The sequence below is a fragment of the Pholis gunnellus genome (genome assembly GCF_910591455.1).
Source record: "Pholis gunnellus genome assembly, chromosome: 18".
Classification (NCBI taxonomy): domain Eukaryota; kingdom Metazoa; phylum Chordata; class Actinopteri; order Perciformes; family Pholidae; genus Pholis; species Pholis gunnellus.
The window spans coordinates 12,152,641-12,172,452 of NC_136545.1; the positions used below are offsets into that span (position 1 = coordinate 12,152,641).

Genomic DNA, 19,812 nt, shown 5'->3' on the forward strand with positions numbered 1-19,812 from the left:
GTGATCTCTTTTGCTTTTGTGCCATTTGTGTGTAAAGTTTTCTACATAATTTATTTTTGTCCAAACTATTAAATATATGTATTTAAGCATTTCAAAGCTGTTTCTCTCATTTTCATAGTTGTAGAGCTCTGCCCACTGGATCGCAAAAGCATGTTTTTTTTTATATCTGAATCATTATATGTAAGAAAACCGATACATTTTTTGAGTTGTTTTATTGTGCTGTACATTGCATTTTGCACTGGATCATTAAACGTCTTCATGAGACAGATCTCATGGTATTTACCAGTCTTGTGCTCATTAAAACATGGACGTATACATAGTAACTCATTATACAGCCTGAGATCAAAACACGCTCACACAGCAGTTATCGCTGAAATAAAGTGATACAGACCACGTGCTTATCTAACTGAGTCTACGCAAGAGTCGTAACTCGGAGGCAGCACCCTGCATACAACATGCGTAGAAGAAGGAGAAGAAGAAGAAATAACTTCCGGGGTCAAAGGTAATCTTCGTGTTTGAAAACATGGATCCCAACAAAGTGGATGAAGGTAGCAACGTTTTGCTCTCACGTATTAAAGCTTTGTATATTCGTCTTACACGACATTCTTGTATGTGCAGCAATATTGGGCTTTATTTGTAATTTGTATTACATTTATCGTTTAGATACCGTACTCCAGTAACGTTATGGGAGAAGATACATGCTTCGTTGCTGGTTTTGCTAGCTTATTTGTTAGCCTAGGTTCTCTGCAGCTTATAACGTTCATTTTAAAAGCCGTATACATGTAACTAGTCACAACTTTAATTGTCCTGAAAAGCTGCCTGTCAATACATATTTTTCGCTATTGCCAGTGTTAAATATATTCTTCTCGTTCAAGCTGAAATGCTACAGTATTGTTTGCTAACAGCATAGGTTCAATTTGTTAAGCTCAATGGACATTATCGTCATATTCTTGCACAGGACTAACGTTATGCCATTGTTTGGCATGGCAGGACCCTGTTGTCGAAGTTGCTTTACTTACAAAGGAAATGCAACCAAGAGAGTTGCATCTTTGTTATTACAGTTTCATAACAAACAAGGTAACGCAGGCTTATGATAAATAATTAGCTCGTTGTTTTTGCAGCATCGGACAAGATGAGTGATGATGAAGCCATCGCATCTGTCATGGGATTCTCAGGGTTTGGTATGTATAGTCCAGCACAAATTCTCAATAATTTCACATGGTTTTTTTTAAATTTCCTATATGACAAACTAACAATTTGGGTTGTCGGTTATTGTTCCTTTGTTCCATTCAGGTAAGAAGGCCCGCACATTTGACCTGGAAGCCATTTTTGAGCAGACCCGTCGAACAGCCATTGAGAGGAGTCAGCTTGTATTGGGTAGGTTCACCAACACGACGAGCTGTTCGTTCTGTCACCAGGATGCGTTTAACCGTGTACTGTAATTACTTCTTTAGATGAGCGGCAGAAGGATGATCATATGGGAGAGGAAGGGGAAAGCTCCCAATCAGTCAAGTCATCGGCCCAAGCTCCCAGAGACAAAGCTGCAGCTGCTACTTCCAGGTAACCACGTGTTTGTATTTTGATTGTTTGAGTGAGTTTACAGTTTAGTCTGTCGCTGCTTTAGAGGTTAGTTACATGTCTGTAAGTCATGCGTAAGATATGTTTTAACTCACAAGTATGTGTTTTTTGTGTGTCCTTTTTAGAAAACAGGAGAGTGAGAGCAGTAGCGACAGTGGTTCAGACTCTGACTCAGACTCTGAGCTTATTGGGCCTCCACTGCCTCCGCAACACACAGCCCAGGGCGATGAGGAAGGGGCACTGACTCGTGCATCAGGCAGCACGGCTCATAGTGATGAAGAAGATGATGATGATGATGAAGGGGAGGCACAAGACGACGACGATGATGTATGTCTGAAATAACCCACTTAGCAGTAGACGTCATAGGTGGATTACAAAATATTTCCTGATTGTCCTTGAGTTTTTATTAATTCTGTTTAAAAACATCCAATCCGTCTCCCTGCTGCCTCAAAAAGGTATTTTTCACATCAGACCTCTTCACTTGTAAAAGGAGGATAAGTAATAGTGTTACTAATAACATTAATGTTAGCTCAGTTTTGTTCAAATCTATCAATAAGCCTTGACAGAGAGAAAGCATGCACACTACAGGACCCTGGATCCAGAGCAGTGAAATGTCATTTTATTATTTGCACCTTTTTACACTATGTCACAGTGTCGTCAGTGAAGAAGGCCTATAAAGGCACCTGTTTATGCTGTGTTGTGGGTTGTTTTTGAACTTTCACCACTAGATGGCAGCACAATCAAATAATTCGGTGGTAAGTGGTACACCATATAGGATGAGACACCTTTAATCGCGTGTTACTGAATAGTAATGAAAGTGTTGTCTCTTAGGTGTTTTCTCCTTTTTCTTTCTCACACCAAAATATCTGAGCCACTTGAAACATATCAGAATCTTAAACGCAACATTATTCAGAAATATGGCGAATCATTGGTTCTCACATGAAGAGTATTTACACTCCGATCCTAACCTTTTACATCCAGCAGTGTAACTGTTCCCAGTCTGTCATTTACTGGTTATTACTGTGACTCCAGACCCTTTAAGTCAAACAGCCTATTAAAGTTAAAATGTCATGTGTAACTTAATCTTGGTATAAAACGCCACACTATAACTGTACACCTAATTCAGCCTTTTTCAGTCTTTTACTGTTTGCTTGTATTCACCTCAACTTTCCGTCCTAGAATCCAGTGAAGAAGATTCCAGACACTCATGAGATCACGATGCAGCACGGCACCAAGACAGTAAGGCCTTCTTCTTCCAGCGCTCACTGATTATTGCTCATGTGGCTCGACGGAAATGTGTTCAATGACTCTCTTTTAGAACAGAAAATAAGAAGGTCTATATCGATCGTGTCCTCTAATCCACACCATATTTAGTTTACGTTAAGCACCTTCTAAAACATCTGGAGATCTGCATCAGCTTTCTTTTCAGCCAAGGTTCCTTAACTTTGCTGAATTTTAGCAATAAGAGCAGCATCAAGTCTTGTTCCCCGTGATATTTTGTAGCCGAAAGTATGACTACACTGTCAAATATTCCTAGCAGCAGAAGCAGCAACCTCCTACACTTGGTTGGCCTCTGAATCTCACCGGCTAGATCGTGTGTCACTTTTGAAATACCTTCGTTGTCTTCTCAGGTATCGGCGCTCGCCTTGGACCCCTCTGGAGCCCGTCTGGTGACCGGCGGGTATGATTACGATGTGCGTTTCTGGGATTTTGCCGGGATGGACCAGGCTCTGCAGGCCTTCAGATCTCTCCAGCCCTGCGAGTGGTGAGTCCCACTTCCGAGAACGCACGGTGGAACATCAACACAGTTGCTTAACATGTGCTTAATTAGTTTCGTGCAAACATCCAGTCCGCTCAACTGGTATTTGTGTGTGCCAAAGTGTACACGCATACATAAACACACACACGTTTGTTGAGCTTCGTTGGGCCTCATGTTAACCAGGTGACATCCTCTCTATTCGCTCAAAATGAGTCTTTCAGGAGCAGATGGTGAAGATATGCGGCTGTTTGTGTGTCTGCGTGTGTTTATTCTGTGATTCACTGAAACCATCATCAAAGATCAAATTCCTTTTTGGCTTTGGGAACCTGGCGGCTGAGCTGGAGCACATTTTCCCTTATTAACTGCAATTTACGCTACATTTATTTTGATTACAGCGTGATCCAGTAGCCTGTTTGGTTTACTAACAAGCTGGGCTTCATATAGAGAGAGCGGTGCTGCTGAGGTCCACTGTTCCTCTTTCCTCTCCCAAAAAGGCAACGTGTGAGCTCAGTCAAACTAAAACAGGGAAATTATAATTTGGTGCTAATGTAGTGAGCGTCTGAAGATGCCAAAGCCCCCGATTTAAAAACAACATTAATGTTATCCACACTTTCATTTCAGCAATGGAACTTTTTTTTTCTCTGTGCATAGAAATGTTGGCGCCCCATCTACCCCCTGCTGTGTTAATGCTATTTGCCACTGACCTGAATTGCTAATCTCACTCTTGTTAAGTACTCCACGTAGTTGCCTGTCTCTACTGTTTTATGTGTATTTCTCACTTATTCAGCGTAAACGTAACAATCGCTCATTCATTCTGAAAAGCACTGAATGACTGATTCTTCTAAAGTTTTAACATGCGTAGCTTATTCTGTTTCTCTTTATATAATGTCGTGTTGTTTATTTTCTTTCAGTGTGTTTCATTTAGTTTTCTGTGTATAACGTTTCTTTCAAAGAGTGTGTTATCATTCTTGCCATTTCTTGGCTTAAAATGCAAATATGTTTACTGTTACAGTTGCATGTGGTAGATCAAAGAGCAAAATCATCACATGTACATCAGATGTTGTTTTGTTCCTATAGCTACACATATCTATTTTTAATTTGAACCATTTAAAGGATTAAGAAGCTTCTTGCGTAACAATGTTTTGGTGCAGAGGTCTTGTAAAATCACATCTCGCAGATTGCTCGCAAACGGGCCGCAAGACACTTATTAGAACTCATCAGCCCCACAGAAATGCAAACAACAAGTACCTTCTTTGCCTCAGATGTCCTCTTCATGTGTGTGTGTGTGTGTGTGTGTGTCCCCTCAGCCATCAGATCACCTCCCTGCAGTACAGCAACACTGGCGACGTCATCCTGGTGGTTTCTGGCAATGCACAGGCCAAGGTGTTGGACCGCGATGGCTTCAATGTCATGGAGTGTGTGAAGGGAGACCAGTACATTGTGGACATGGCCAAAACCAAGGTAAAGTGGTGTTTGTGGGTAGTTCGGGTCGTGTTTTTGTGGTGTTGGCCATCGTGTCACTCAGTTATAATAACTGCTGAAATCTGGTAACACAGCGACACGGTCTGAAAGAGAAATAAACCCGAGTGGTCACATGGTCAGACATGTTGTAAACAATTTAACCAGATTCTGCGATGGATTTTTATGACCGACAGTTTCAGCAATACTTTCACCGTTTCCCTCCATTTTCTCCTTCAAGCAAGTTTGACAAACTAGTCCCTAGATTTCACTGATTCTTGTGTCATAATAACTGATCAACTTGATATCCAAAACTATAAAAAAATACAACCCAAGTTGTAATAAACTGGAATTAATCTCAAAACCGACCGCTAAACAATAAGCTGAAACCATAAAACTCTTTAAAGCCGAGAGGAGCTGCAGGTTCAGGTTTGTTCATCACCTCGAGCGACCCTTTCCACATGGTTTTCACGGTGTCATTTGATACATTATCAAACAAATATTGATTATCGCCACTTTAAATATGTTGCAGGCATTCATGCTTTCTCTTTTACTGAGAAAGCGGCCCGACAGTGACTGCCAATTCTAAACACAGGCTGGATGCTCTGCTCTGATGTTCTGCGGGTGGATCCTGCCAACGCATAATGGTAGCAAGGTGCAGCTGTGAGCTGGTCTGTTTGTATTCGTGTTGACCAGCCGGAGGCGGTCTCAGGGGGAGAGGACCACCACATACTTTCAGTGGACTGCCGTGGTTGATCTCTTGCTTGTACCTGCCGCTACAAAGGAGAATCCTAATGAATGGCCCATGTTTGGGTTTTACTGTGTTTAAGAACGGCGTATTGGTGGTCACTTACCATCTGTGCCAGCTGCAGAGCATTTGGACGTCCTACATTCTTGTCCTTCTCAGTCCCATCTGGAGCTGATGGGAGAGTGTGGTTCAACGAAAATGCATTATTTTGGCTTGCCGACAATGTCCCAGTCGATTAGCTGTGGCTCATATGATAATTAAGTCCGTGCCTCTACTCTTTTGACAGACAATTACTTGGCCTGTACCTTGTCCCTCTTTGTGCAGAGAGATTTGCTGCACAGAGACCAATGCTGTGGAAAAGCATGATATGTTGTTTTCTTTCTATAATAGATTTTTCTTTAGGATACAGAAGAATGTTAAACATCCGTAGCCCATTTTCCTTTGTCGCTAAGTCTTCTCATTGGTTGTTTTGTCTAACCAACGGACCAAAAACGGAGAAAAGGAGCAAATCTTCACTCCTGAAAAGCTGAATTTTGGGCATTCTTGCTTCATAAATGAATTAAACTTTTATCAATCATCTGCTAGATAATCAAGCAGTTTTATTGATTTCACTATCCAGCTTCAGCTTTTACAATTAACTAAACCTAACAAATACAGAAAGCTGTTTATCCTATGCGTCATGCAACTGTAATGAAAACAATCACTTGTTGTTATCAGGGAGGCTTCTGTTCCTGGTGCTGTTTGTCATTAACCTGCTCTATTTTTGTGAACTGTTTGTATGAACACCAATCTGTTTCTCATTAGTCATCAGCAATTTGTTGTCCTAAACAGTTGAGGAAGAGGAATCCCATTTGTTTAGGACGGTAGCGGCTCCTTCCCCCTCATCATTGAAGCTCTTGTAATGCACGATTCTCTCTCCTTTGATGTCACTGCACAGAGCAGGGAGGCATTCATTCACAGCCCATTTCAGCTTTAACGCCATCATATAGTGGATGTGTATTGACCATCAAATTTAACAACTCGGCAATTTGTTATTTGTCCTTTTTGTTTTAGTCGTTAAACAGCGAGACCTCGGCCTTTTTATCGATTATTAAAGTGGTGTGTTTAAAGTATGTTGACGGTGAACAGGCAGGCCTCTCTCTTCCTGATGCACACATACCGATGCAGTTTGGTCAACCTCTACTCGTGCAAGGTTCTGCTTTTTCTTGAGCATCCTGTCAAACAGCGGTATGTCATGTGTGAAGCCTCGTTGCAGCTCACCGAAGTGTTCCTCCGTGACCCGGCGGTGGCGAGGGAGGCCTCTCTCTCTCTCGAACGTATCCTGCGTTTTGAAGTCGTTTTTGTTATGAGTAGTTCACCACAGGACTACTCCGGCAGAGGAAATGTCTAAAAGTTGCTCTTCTAGGAGCTCGCTGTTTGAAGCTGTGACCCAGTCAGAGTTCAGCTGTAGGGCGAGGCCTATGTCGAGGAAGGCTAAAAGTCGAGGTTACAATTTGATCCAATTAAAGGTCCAAAAAGATCCTTTCTTCTAGACGGGGGCCCTTCAAGGTGCTTTCAGATCTGGCAACATAATTGGTGCCTACCGGGAACTTTTGTATGCGCACTAGACGACCGAGTCTCTGTGGATACAGGCCTCCCAGTTGCCAGGCAGTTTACACTACACAACTCAGTAAATGCATCGTCGCAAAAAAACGTCGTAGCTCCCCAGACATGATTCACTGGTGACCTTTAGCGCGGCAGTTTTGGCTCGACAACAGCTGTCTCTGCACATAAGTTGTGTGTACAGTAAGATTGCAAAATACGTCTTCATGAATGCACCTTCATCGGTTCCTCCTGGAGACGTTTCACCTTTTTTTTTTTTTATGTTTCCTCCAGCTCTTCCTGGCTACAACTGTTACAGCAGTTTCACATGAGTTTTCAAACAGTCGGGCAGATGGCAGCCCTGAATGTCAGTTCGCCGACTAGATCCACAGCGAACCACATGATTCACAGGTGCTGTCCGCTGCTCCTCAAAGCCGCTGGAAGCTAGCCACCAGATCTGGCCAGCAACCATTTAGTGCAGGTTTTTGTGTTTGTTCATTTTCACTTTGTGCTTTTTTTCAGGGTCACACAGCTATGCTTAACAGTGGCTGCTGGCATCCCAAGACTAAAGAAGAGTTCATGACGTGCTCCAATGATGGGTGAGTGTAAATACGCGTTGTGACCTCCGACTTTTAGGCAGGATCTATTATTAGGTCGTAGCTGCAGTATTGTAAATACTGTAAGCCTAAACCGTAACGTTTAAAAGTAATGATATGAAACATATATGCTGTACCCAAGTCTGTTTTCTGTTTCTAGCTGTACATAATTCATTTTGCGCATTTTATTTCATTTAAAAACACTTTAAATGGTCTCCTACAGTAACAATCCAGGAACAACCAAAACAATCTATTTATCTCGTCAGGGGAAATTATTTTTGGGTGTGGCATATTTAATGACTTACTTTTATAGACGCACCACCTGAATATCATGATCACTCCACCATTTACTCGTCCTACTGATGCCAAAGACTTGTCTTTGCTGTCACTCTGTCACCAGCAGGGAGTCCTCTCGTCCAGATTATGCCTCTGGAAAGGATAGTGTGGCCTCCCGGCTGTGACACATCTTATACTGGATGTAGTCCAGCTGCAGTCCTTTATTTCTATGCAGTGATTCTGACCAGAGCAACATTGCACTGCTGGAGATGACAAGACATCACACACACACTCATATTTATAATCTTTTTGCTTCAGGAAACAAGGCTTTAGCCGTCTTCTGCTTTCTTTAAAGCAGCACTAGTCCTGTGTGACTGCAGAAGCTGTAACCCTTTGCCGTGCGTAAAGGTGTGATTTCATATTTGTGAGCGTGTGGCTTTGAGTGAGAGCACAGCGATGAGTCTAAGTGAGTGTGACAGGCAGCAGTGCAGAAATCCAGGACTATCATCATTAAGGGGAAACAAGGGCCTGGCTTTGTGGACAGGCCGTGGCCCCGGTGTTTACCGGTGTTACTTCTCTCCCAGATGTGGAAGCTGGTTTATTTAGCTCTTATTGAGGCTCTGGAAGTCCTCCCCTGGCACGTTAGCACTGGGTGTTGCCCCTGGCCGGCTCACAGGAGACCGGTCGGAGAGGAGCGTACGGGGAACCATTCGCAGGCGGAGCAGCTGCATGCGAGGAGGGTTCACGGCAGCAGAGCAGGCCAGCGTGGCAACCGGCGTCTCGGAGATGGATGGAGGCCGTGACGGGCCCAAAGTGATTTACAAGTGACATACGTGGTCCACGTAACCCCATGTCAAAGCTCTCATATTCTCACTTGTCGTCACTTACGTGGTGTGCAGTGCAATACAGGGGCTGCTTGGTGATGAAGAGCTGGAATTGAATTTCCTGGTTGAAGCTCCGCCCCTCAATCTTCACACTTCTTCAATCAAAAATCCCTCTCATTCCTTCAGTGCATACAGAGAGCACAGCCTGAGATCCTCAGAGCAGAGCCGCTGTGACTGTACATTAAGCTGAGAGGCAGCCAGGCATTCGCTGATCCATCGAGATACGAGGGGGTTCTGGTACTCTGGTAATGTGTCCTGCTTCCTGGAGCAGCTCCCAGGTCTGATTTCATGAGAGCTTCTTTTCCAATCTCAGCACACACGACAGGCCCAAACTCTCAACTTCTGTACTAAAACCAGTTTTTTTTCAATGGTGTATTGTCTAAATTGCTAATTGCATTGGTTGGGATTTAAAAAAAGAACAGTTTAATTTATGTTTGTAATAGTATTTTACTCGTTTGTGGCGTCTTGCTCATCCTCCTTTAGCTCCACCAGGCCAACTACTGAGCCTGCAGAGGCCATGTTGTAGTCTGTAGGCCTTTGGAGAATGGACCAGCAGTTGTCCAATGGTACCAGTGGGTGTCTGCTTCAAACATCAGACCAGCACCTAGGTGTTCCTGTCTTTCTTCCCGTGTCAGCCTAGTTAGAGAGTCTTTGTTGTGTTTATTTGAATGGGTTATTAAGCATGATCACTGGACCGCCCAGCTCCTTAATTGAAGGTCCCCCCCTAGTTGTATAGAATGTCATTCATAAGAGCCGCCTCCCGGCTCCTTGAATGATTTCACTAACCAGACTTTTTTTTTTGGGGAGGATGGATGAGAGGGAAGCACTGATGAGGCATAATAATGCAGCAGCAGGGTGGTAGTGATTGTCCTTTCACACTGAGGGTTGAATGGGAGTCCGTCAGTGAAAAGCGTTTGTGCTGAGACGGGTGTGAACATGTCAACATCTCACATTCTGTTTGAGAGTTGTGTGGCAAAAATGTTTTCCAACATTATTCATGTTTGATTCAAGGGGGGGGGGGGACTGCGTATTAAGCACTGAGCCACTTTAACTAAGTCCTTGCTGAAAGACCGAACACCTGTTGGAAAAACTGCAGATTTCTTTCTCAGAAAGTGAGGGCAATATGTGCTGGGTCTGCTCCCGGTGGACGTCTTTCTTTGGCAAGATTGAACTTGAAGTAAACTTAAAAATCTGGCTTTGGACTCGTGTGTCAGTTGTGGTTTTTGAGAGCTGCAAACACAATTCTAAACAGTAGTGGTTTAAAGATTCTTGAATAAGTTCTGTTTAAAGTCAACAAACCGTACCGCAAACTGTTACGATTCTTCACAAACTATGACTAACAAAAGCTTTGCATTAGTGGCTTCAAGGACACGACACCGCTGATCGTTGCTTTCACTTGATGTCGCCCCTGGAATGCGATCAAAAATTCCCGTTGTGCTCCTTTTTTTGCGACTGAAATTTCAGCCCGTGGAACAGAGCACAGGACAAACGGCGACTTTGTAATTGGGCCCACATGTTACTTCTGCCGATTCTTTAAAACACACTCGCATGTGCACACACACACAAATGCACAATTTGAGGAATGTTTCCAGGAGGTTTGAATGCCAGGGATTCCCTTGGTGCTGGCCTGCTGTCAGGGCTGCAGCTGGATGTGGATGTGTAGCTGTATGCAAGGAGACCCCCAAAAACTAATTATTTCTCTTTATCATGCGCTCAAACCAAACGCACGTTGTGATATATGTGACACATTAAGGACTTATCACTGGGGAGCGAGCCACAAACATAGAGTTTCATGATCTACTGCTTGGATAAATCCTGGTAATAATTTTTTTTTTGCGTGTGAATAAGCACTTTTCATAAGTCAGTATTTCTTTCCTTCAACTGATCATTGCTCGCATACTGATCTTATCAAGTAAGTAGGTCATCTTATGTTTTAGTGCTACAGCCGAATACTTGGTGATAACTTTTCTTTTTTTTGAGGGGAAAGGAAAGGAGGGAAAATTACTCATGGGTTATTAAGTGTTATCTGCGTGAGAGAAAGGGGATCAAGAGCGAGGACAGACGTTACAAAGTGTGTGTGTGTGTGAGAGAGAGAGAGAGAGTGTGAGTGAGCATGTTGGGGCGTTTCACACAGTTGAACACATCAAGTTCATCCGCAGTCCAGCTCATCTCCAACTGTTGCCCGCCTCACACTGCAAGTGTTCCATATCCTGCCCAAGAATGCACATAGCATACCTTTAAGGGGTGCATTTATCCTCATGGCTGAGTCTGTGACAGGCAGCGGCATCTACTTCTTTAGTGTGTGTGTGAATGCTGTGTTTGTGTCTTTTCTTATTTGAACAAAATATGAGGCCACTTCACATCTTATCAGCCAGATTGCTTGATTAAATCTGATGAGCTGTCTTGACTTCTTTTAGCATTTTGTTCCTCTTGTGTGTGTGGTCTCACCTGCCTGGCTATGGCCTTTTTTTTTAGGTAGATTTTTCTACTTTGCAGCCACACTAATGATGTTGTGCATGTATTTGAATCAGTATCTCACTGTTCCCCACAGAGCATCTGTGCTCCGACCAACGCGTTTCTCCTTTTGCTTCCTCGCTCGAGTGCCACTGTGTGTACGCCTCCTCCCAAATCCTTCTGTTATTTCCCCACTTCATGTTCTTCAGCTGCGACGCAAGATTTGACCATCTTCCCCTTCCTAATCCGCGTTTCTCACAACAGAGCCCTAGTTAGTCAGTCAACCGGCCAACACGGCCTATCCCCATCACCGGAGTATGACCAATAAACAACCTCCTACCACACGTAACGTCTTTCTTATCCCTCTCTCTTCCTTATCTCATCATCTGGGAAAGTGATCCTAGCAACCATCTCCCCCCCCACTAGGCCCATAACCTGACAGACAGATAAAAATCTGGGGCCCGGGGAGCTGTCACTCCTCAGTCGATGTGTGAATGACCGCGCTACCTCGTAAAGTGCACACGCATGGCTGAGGATGTATGGCTCTCATTTTATTACATTCACCCCTCTGTCTCTGCCGCGTTTGTGCAGGAAAATGTGGGCTGCTGATTGAAGGGAAAACAAGAGTTACAGGAGGAGGAAAGGGGCGCGCAGTTCCTGGCGGTATCTTTGTGCCGAGTGTGAATATTATGACATCTCGGCTCTTTTCATTGCTGTTACTTTCCCAAAACAACTACCTCCTCCTGAGAGAATGCAGTGTGAGACCGCTCCAGATGTTTCCCTCAGGGGGGAAAAAAGGTGCAACTTTAATAAGGCGAAGCTGCACTTAGCTTCTGTTGATTTTAGTTGTTACTCTAATGGGAAACGGGACGTTTTTTTTACACTTTAATTAACCATTTTTAGAGTGCCTCATATTAGAGCCGACAGTTTTTCCCCGTCTTTGTCCCTGACAGGTGAGGCTGTGCAGTCTCGTGCTCGGGGTTGCCTCAACACCGGTGGGCTCCAACCGCCTCTGTTCTGTCCCCACTGACAGCCAGCAGTGCCGTGTTTTGGAAAGAGCCCTTACGATAAATAGCATTCCAGGTCTTGTGTGCGCTACGCGAAAGGTTATGTTGTCTTTATTGCCTTGACAGACGCCTACGGTCTTCTGTAAACAAAATAGAGACGTCTGTGTGAGGCGGCAGGTGGACCAATTTGTCCTCCAGTCCGTCACTCTTTCTCTTTCACTATCACACATGCACACGTATATCTGCTCATGGAAACACTTACTGTACCATGCAGTAGTCTTTTAAAGGTGGATTTAGCTTTTTTTCAGTAAGAGATTTGGTTTATGTGGAGTTAAACACAACTGTGCATCAAACTGAGTTTTATTTGACCCTCGCCAGTTTTCACTCAAACCATATGTCTTCCGCTGGCATTTGTATCACATTGTTAGACTTATCCAAACACAGTTGAGTGTGTGTGTGTGTGCGTGTGCGTGTGTGTGTGTGTGTGTGTGTGTCTTGACTTTGGAGGAATCCCTGCCTGGCTGTTAGTAGCAGCCCCGCCTGTATGTTTATGCTCCTCCGCTGACCTCGTGACCCGAAGGTCATGATGCTCACTAAAGCAAGCAGCGGGTCACAGACACATTTGGACACGCTCTGTCTGGCGTGAGCGGTGGCGTGGGTGTGTGAGAGGTAGGCTGAACATGTTTGTGTGTAGTCAGGTAGTTCAATAAATAGACGTGGAGGTTTAAGGCTCTCGAGGTCACTCGCAGGGCTGGTGTTTGTCCTCTTTGTCGTCATTTTTGTCTTATTTATAAGTTCCTTCTATTTATAATTTATTTGTTATCTCTGCAGCGTCCCTTATGCGTTTTTTTGGCAAAAGCGCTGAATAAATACGTAGCTAGTTGATGGAAAATATTTAGATTAGGTAGATAGAAGGTGTGTGCAACATAGATGCATACTTGGATATCTTCTCGACAGCCAACGGGGTCAAAGGTGAACGTTCCACCTTGTTTTAAACTAAACAATTAGTTCTCAGATCATCGTCCACTCTACTTTGAAATTCAAAGTATGCAGCAGATTAAACTGACAACTGCATTGACTGTCATTAGAAATGCTAACTGCAATAATAATGAATCATTTGAAGTTTCACATGTATTTTGTGTTTAGTATGTTGATTAATGGAAGACTATATCTATTAATTTTACATTGTTTATATATGATTATATCTCAATTCTTTAGTGGTTTGATTAATAAAAAGCTATTAGTTAATAGATCTTTTTTTTAACAACACCATTTAAGTCGGTATACTATGTTCCATGTTTGAAATATAAATCTGTAACAAGCAGGGATTCCTGTTGGGCTTAAGTTTAATGACATTTTGGAATTAAACTTCCTATTGGCACACGTACTGTGTGAAAAGTCTGCATTTGAATTCCTCCTTTCCAGTGGTCCGGGTTGCGTAACATGTTCAAGAATGTCATGGAAGCGTCAGACATGCCTGTCAGACTGATCTACTGTTCTGCTGTTTGCTAACCTCTCACCCTGCAACACATACCCGCCTAACCTCACGAGAACGGCTGAGGCACACTGTATCTCTATATGATTCTGATTTATTACAGCGGTGGATGGTGTTGATGACCAAATATGTTTTGAGGGATAATATTTTATGAGGGATTCGTGACAGTTGGGGGAGGATAAATTAAATTATCTGTCTGTCTGTCCGTCCACAGCACTGTGCGCACATGGGACCTGAGCTCCGAGAAGAAGCACAAGTCCGTGTTCAAACCGCGTTCCTTCCAGGGGAAGAAGGTCGTCCCCACGTGCTGCACCTACAGCCGCGATGGGAAGCTCATTGCAGCCGGCTGCCAGGACGGCACCATCCAGATCTGGGACAGAAACCTCAGCGTGAGTTTTAAAACACACACACATACCATGTGCAGTAGCTTGTAAAGATTGGATGTCTGTTTTGTGGTGGCCTTGGGTGCAGAGTCATGAGACTCGGGTCGTGCCGGTCACAGGCCAGAGAGGTCAGAGTTCAGCAAGTCGCGAACACTGACCAGAATTCAAAATGCCTGGCTTTCAAAAATGCATTTCTTTCCAAACTGGGAGTCTTTGAAAATAATATGATCAAATAGCCCGTCTGACCTGCAATGAACCTGTTTTCACACTCTCGTTCTGTGCAAACTCTGGAGAAACAAAGAGTCTACAGCCACGTTGGAGGCTCTGTGAGGCTGTTCGTAGATACAGCAGTGCTCAGAGCTAAATGCTAACATCAGCATGCTAGCAATGGCAATGCTAACATGCTGATGTTAAGCAGCATTAATGTTTATCATGCTCAAAATCTTAGTTTAGTGTGTTAGCAAGCCAACATTTGCTCATTAGCACTAATTAGCTCAGGCTGTTGGGAATGTCATTAGTTGAGCATTTGGTCTTAAAACAGATTTGATCTGACGATGGCCCTAAATGTTATGGGATCATCAAAGGGATCTATTAGTTGTTGAGATATTTCACTCTGGACCAAAGTGGTGGACTGACCGTCAGACTGACATTGCTTTCCTTAGAGTCACGCAGCTCGCATGGTTAAAAATAGCTGATTATGTAACTGAGTTAACTGACGTTTGATGATTGAGTTGAGTCACATGAGTTACTGGGAGGCCCAACCACAATTTCCCTCTGTACATTTTCCACTATTTGTTCATTAGGTAATTACGTGATCAGCGCGTTCGTTCCGTTCTTCAAGCTTCACATTGTTGAGGTAATCGCTGATCATTGCTCTCACTTATTCGACTGTTTTCGCTTGAAATCTTTGACAAATCGGCACAAAAATGGCTTCCAGTTGGAGCTGCGGAATGCATCTCCTAGAAGATCTTTCATTGAGGAGATCTGATTGGTGTCTCGAATGTTTCATCAGCGATGGTAACACCATGTTCCGCATCTGACTGCTCCCTTGCTCATTCAAACACACAATTCACCTCCAAGGCACAGATGTGAAGAGGAAAAAGGAGCCAGAAGAGGTGCATTCCTGTTGAAGGGGGGCTTAGGGGACCTGCAGTACTCATAATTCAGCATTTTCAAAGGTGACATATTGCAGGCATCGCTCCAGTTTGCTATTGTCATACTTTATGGCCAGCTCTTTTACAAACATGGTTTCACAAGTTTCTTTTTCCGCGCTGTGAGGAATATTTGTGGATACTCACCTGGGAACCCCTAAAACACTATAAACCCAGATTTTAGGACAGGAAATGAAATAGATGGAGGGCTGCACGCAGATGTTGCTAAATACTCTCAAAGACAACCAGCATCCGGTCAACATCAGTTATGAACAACTGCTCGGTCTATTTTCACGAAGAATGAGAAGTTGTTTTTCTGCCCCCGATGTTTCGGGACATTTTCATTTCACAATTGTTCCGCTTCACGTCCTTTCATCTGTCCCAACACCATATGTGGACGAGGTTGAATGCCTGTGTTATTTCGTATGAGAATAGTGATAATTAAGCCGCAGTTAGTGAGTTGGAACAGCTTGATTGGACAGAGGGGCTTATCCAGATTAGTCAAATGAGAAGTAGGCTACACGATAATTACTCCCAACATTCAACTTCATAATCGCACGACATTTCTATTGTAAAAGCTTTTGTGTATCTGTGTTTGTATGGAATCCCCTCACCCATTATCCCGCTCGTAGCGGCAGGCTTCGAGTGATTGGGTTAAAGCTCTCCAAATTTATTACCCCTCTTTCTCCAAGCTAAATATTTACCCTGCGTCCCGTAGCAGCTTACAATAGCCGTGTCTGTTGCCTGACCGCTGGAGCCTGTCCCGTCTGAATGGCTCAAGGCTTCAGTCGGTGCCCTCTGCCCTAATCAGCAACCTGTGCTGCTGACTCCAATCCAGCCACAAGCCTAAAAAGGAGCTGACCTCCCGAAGCTTTCATTGCCCCCCCCCCCCCCCACACACACACACACACACTCACACACACACACTCAAACGAGGTCCATCTCTGTTGTATCGCCACTATTACTCATGGCCAGAGTATGCAGGCAGATCAATCACAATCAATCATGTACATGACCTTGATCTGGAGCTGGGCCTAAAGAGAAGCTATTGGGGATGACACATCGTTCCGTTGAACCCCGACATGAGTTGATTGATCCTGTGATGGGAGTCAAGTAGGTCTCCTTTTTTTTTTTTTTTTTTTTTTAGTGGACCGCCACAGAGAGGGGATCGCATGCTCCGTTCTCTGACCAGAGGGGTCGGTCGGTGCCAGAGTTGCAACGCTGCATTTAAATGGTTGCCAGGTAATGTGCGCTCTGTGGAAGTGAGTGGGTTGAGGGTGCAGGCCCCAAAAACATAACCACGGAGACCTGGGGAATGTTATGATGTCATTGGTGGACTTAGATGTTTCTAGACTTCAAAGTGGGACCTCGGAAGATGTGGTTTTGATGAACTACTCCCGTCGGGGAACGTCATCACGAGACGATATGGCAAACTTTCTCTTGTTTTCTGCTTTTGCTGGCTTTGTCACCGCAATTCTTAATTATTCATTATGAGAGAAAGCCGAGAGCCCCAAGAAGTTTTTAATCTGTTTGAATTGGATTAATTTCGATGTGCGGGAAGGTTTTGTCTTCATTTTTTTGTGATTCAGGCCATCTTGGTATTTTTAAACTTGACTTAGGATGCCAGCCTCCTTTTTAACTCGACACGCTGTTATTATTCTAGTCACACACAGTTTATTGTCACCTGCTTAAACTGACCACCAGCATCTTGACATCATTTACAGTCGCTGGCTTAATAGGACCCTCAGCACAGTAATGCATCTCTTTAAACTAGCAACTCTGTGGGTCATAAAATATGTGGGCTGTGGAAGATTAAAATAACAAAAGAACTTCTGAAAGTCCAAAGAAAATGTTTAGAAAACTGTCTTAAGATCTGATAACTGGCTTTAGTACATATATGGCCCTCATCATGGATATTTCATCATGGAAAGGTTTACCATCTAAAGACATTTACACCACATCTCCCATCTTGCAGCCTCCTTAGCCTGAGCTTCCCTCCTTCATGTACATGTGGGGGCAAACATTCACTTAATGACTTTAAAGAGTCAATAAAACAGGTGTTTTTACTCAAGTGAATGCCCATTTCTCACCCACGTTCAACCCTGAACAAAGACTTTGAAACAACATGCACAGATTTTAGTTTGTGGCTGAGACATGGAGGAACACGGTCACTTTAATAGAACACACTGTCAGATTATGATGACATTCACTCCAGTGTGATGAGCTAAAACCACACACACACTCACACAGACACACACACAGACACCGACACGGCTTCGCCATCACCACTTGTTGATTTCCATGAAAGATCAGAGCAGCTGCTCAGGACTGCGGTTTGGCCACTTGATCCTCCGAAAGCAGCAGAGGTCAGAGTGAGCTGTTACGACAGACTGCGCGGTGGGCATCATTAAGCCTTTCAGGTGTGCGGTTGTAGAAGTATGGAGGTTGGGGCAAGGCAGCGCTTTTATTTATATTTATATAACGATACCCAGATAGTGTGGTCGGGACCAGTTGGCCCTGCGGTAGATTGCTATCATAGCCTGCTGCGGATGAAACCCAATGCTGTGTTCCTTCAGCTATTTATCAACTCCTGCTGCCGAACGGGCGTACACGTGAATCAAGGCCTCTGTGTGTGTGCATGCACGTGTACACAATCGTATATGAAGCGGCGTACGTGCATATATCTGTGTGAGGGGAAAAAATGCTCACATTGGCTAGCTGAGTAAAATTGTGACACGGGGAGAAGGGCACAGTTTACAGAGGAAGTCACGAGGCGCAAAGAGAGGTTTCAAACCGTGTACGAGAATCCGGTTTCACAGGCCGGCTGTGTAGATTATCACAGGAAGCGAACACCGTGGCATCTACCAACGCCAGCCAACATCAGGATAGTAAATAAACACGCAAGCTTTCACAACAGCAGTAAACGATCTGGAAATAGCTGGAGGGGTTTATGTTTGCTATAAGCAGCTAGCATAACCACCAGCTAGCCGACTTCTGACTGACTGACATTATTTAAGTTTTAATTCTTATTATTTCCTGCCTATTATCTATTTAGCGCCCTTGTGTCTGTCTTTCTTTTCATAATTTACTCCAGAGTCGAACGTGTTTTTTCCTCATTCCGCCTGTTAGTTAGGATTAGAGAATATAGTTAGAAGATATGAATTGATATGCAGAAAACATTTCTTTTCGGTGCAGACACTGAAGACAGTATAACATAACAATGCAACATCAAATGAGTTAAAACACAGCATGGGCTAACAGCAGATGGTGTTCATTTTGGAAAGAAATACGTCAGATGATGTATGATTCATCACGGGTCGAACAAGAGCTCATAAGTTTTCTTACTAGTGGACCTGAGGAGACCCGAGGCCATGGTGGAAAAACATGTGTTTTGAGGTTTATGTTTAGGAAAAAAACAAAACGCATCTTAGTTATGTAAATTAGATGTCATCACCTTCTCCTCGCAGTATATTTTAGGTTTAATATCTACTTTCACCTCTGGATTTAGTAGGACGATCGTCTCCACTCGACCCACTTTTATGGTGTGAGCTTCATGTAACCTCTCAGAACAGAAGATAATTGCAGGAGAACGGTTCCTCTGCATACCCTCCTGTTCTTAGTCCGCTGACCTATTTGTGCTGCCACGCATAGATTCAAGGATGACTTATTGTCATCGTTCGCTCACGGTTGTATGAGTGGAAATGTTGCGTGTTTTGGATACGCTCCCATTGTCCATGTGCACATAACAGAGTAGTGACGGCGGTTGTTGTGAATGAAAACGGGGGTCCCCCGATGTCTTTGTTTTAGGCTCATCAAATAGAGTAGTCGCCATTAACCCTGGAGGTAGACTATTGTGCGTTTGAGTGGGTTTACGCCTTTCACATTATGCTTTAGCTGCTGTTTAGCAGGCCTGAGATAGCCTCTGGCCTAGCTGCTCCACACCTGCTGAAAGATTACAAAATGTACTTTTCATATTAAATTGACCTCTTTTGACTTATTATTTCTCAACCAAGTCAATTTCCAAGACAACGGAAGAGGACGATAATCTCAGATAAGAGGTGAGGAGGATTTTAGTGGAAGGTAATATACGGGCAAAATGATGATGGGAAGCAGAAAATTATCCCCGGAGAGGCTACAGAGGCTAAATGGCCAACGCCTGAAAAAAAAAGTGGAATCCATGTTATCTACAGTTCAAGGTAACGGTGTTATCTGTCTCATCCCAGTTAATAACTTCCCTCCTTTTTACTTACTTTGGAAGTGAAGTATGACCTCGTTTCCTTCTTGTATCATAAGGACACATCACTCATGCACCTCACGCTCCTTTCTCTCCTGCTCTCTTTTTGCTCGTGTTTCTCTACACGTCTCTATCTTATCTGTCTTCCACGCTCTGTGCTCACTTCAAATTCCTTATCCACCCCTCGGAGTCAAAAGCCCGTATTGCT

General features: G+C 43.7%; 1 protein-coding gene across 1 annotated transcript in view; it reads left to right on the plus strand.

Annotated features, from left to right (window-relative positions):
• Positions 1-506: 506 nt before the first annotated feature.
• wdr70 (WD repeat domain 70) overlaps positions 507-19,812 on the plus strand; it is a 34,534-nt gene continuing 15,228 nt past the window's right edge. The window contains exons 1-10 of the mRNA XM_079178705.1: positions 507-548; positions 1,122-1,181; positions 1,294-1,377; positions 1,455-1,560; positions 1,704-1,905; positions 2,758-2,817; positions 3,210-3,343; positions 4,645-4,798; positions 7,647-7,723; positions 14,051-14,225. Coding sequence (XP_079034831.1) covers positions 524-548; positions 1,122-1,181; positions 1,294-1,377; positions 1,455-1,560; positions 1,704-1,905; positions 2,758-2,817; positions 3,210-3,343; positions 4,645-4,798; positions 7,647-7,723; positions 14,051-14,225 — 1,077 coding nt within the window. The 5' untranslated portion in view covers positions 507-523. The remainder of the gene's footprint in view (positions 549-1,121; positions 1,182-1,293; positions 1,378-1,454; positions 1,561-1,703; positions 1,906-2,757; positions 2,818-3,209; positions 3,344-4,644; positions 4,799-7,646; positions 7,724-14,050; positions 14,226-19,812) is intronic.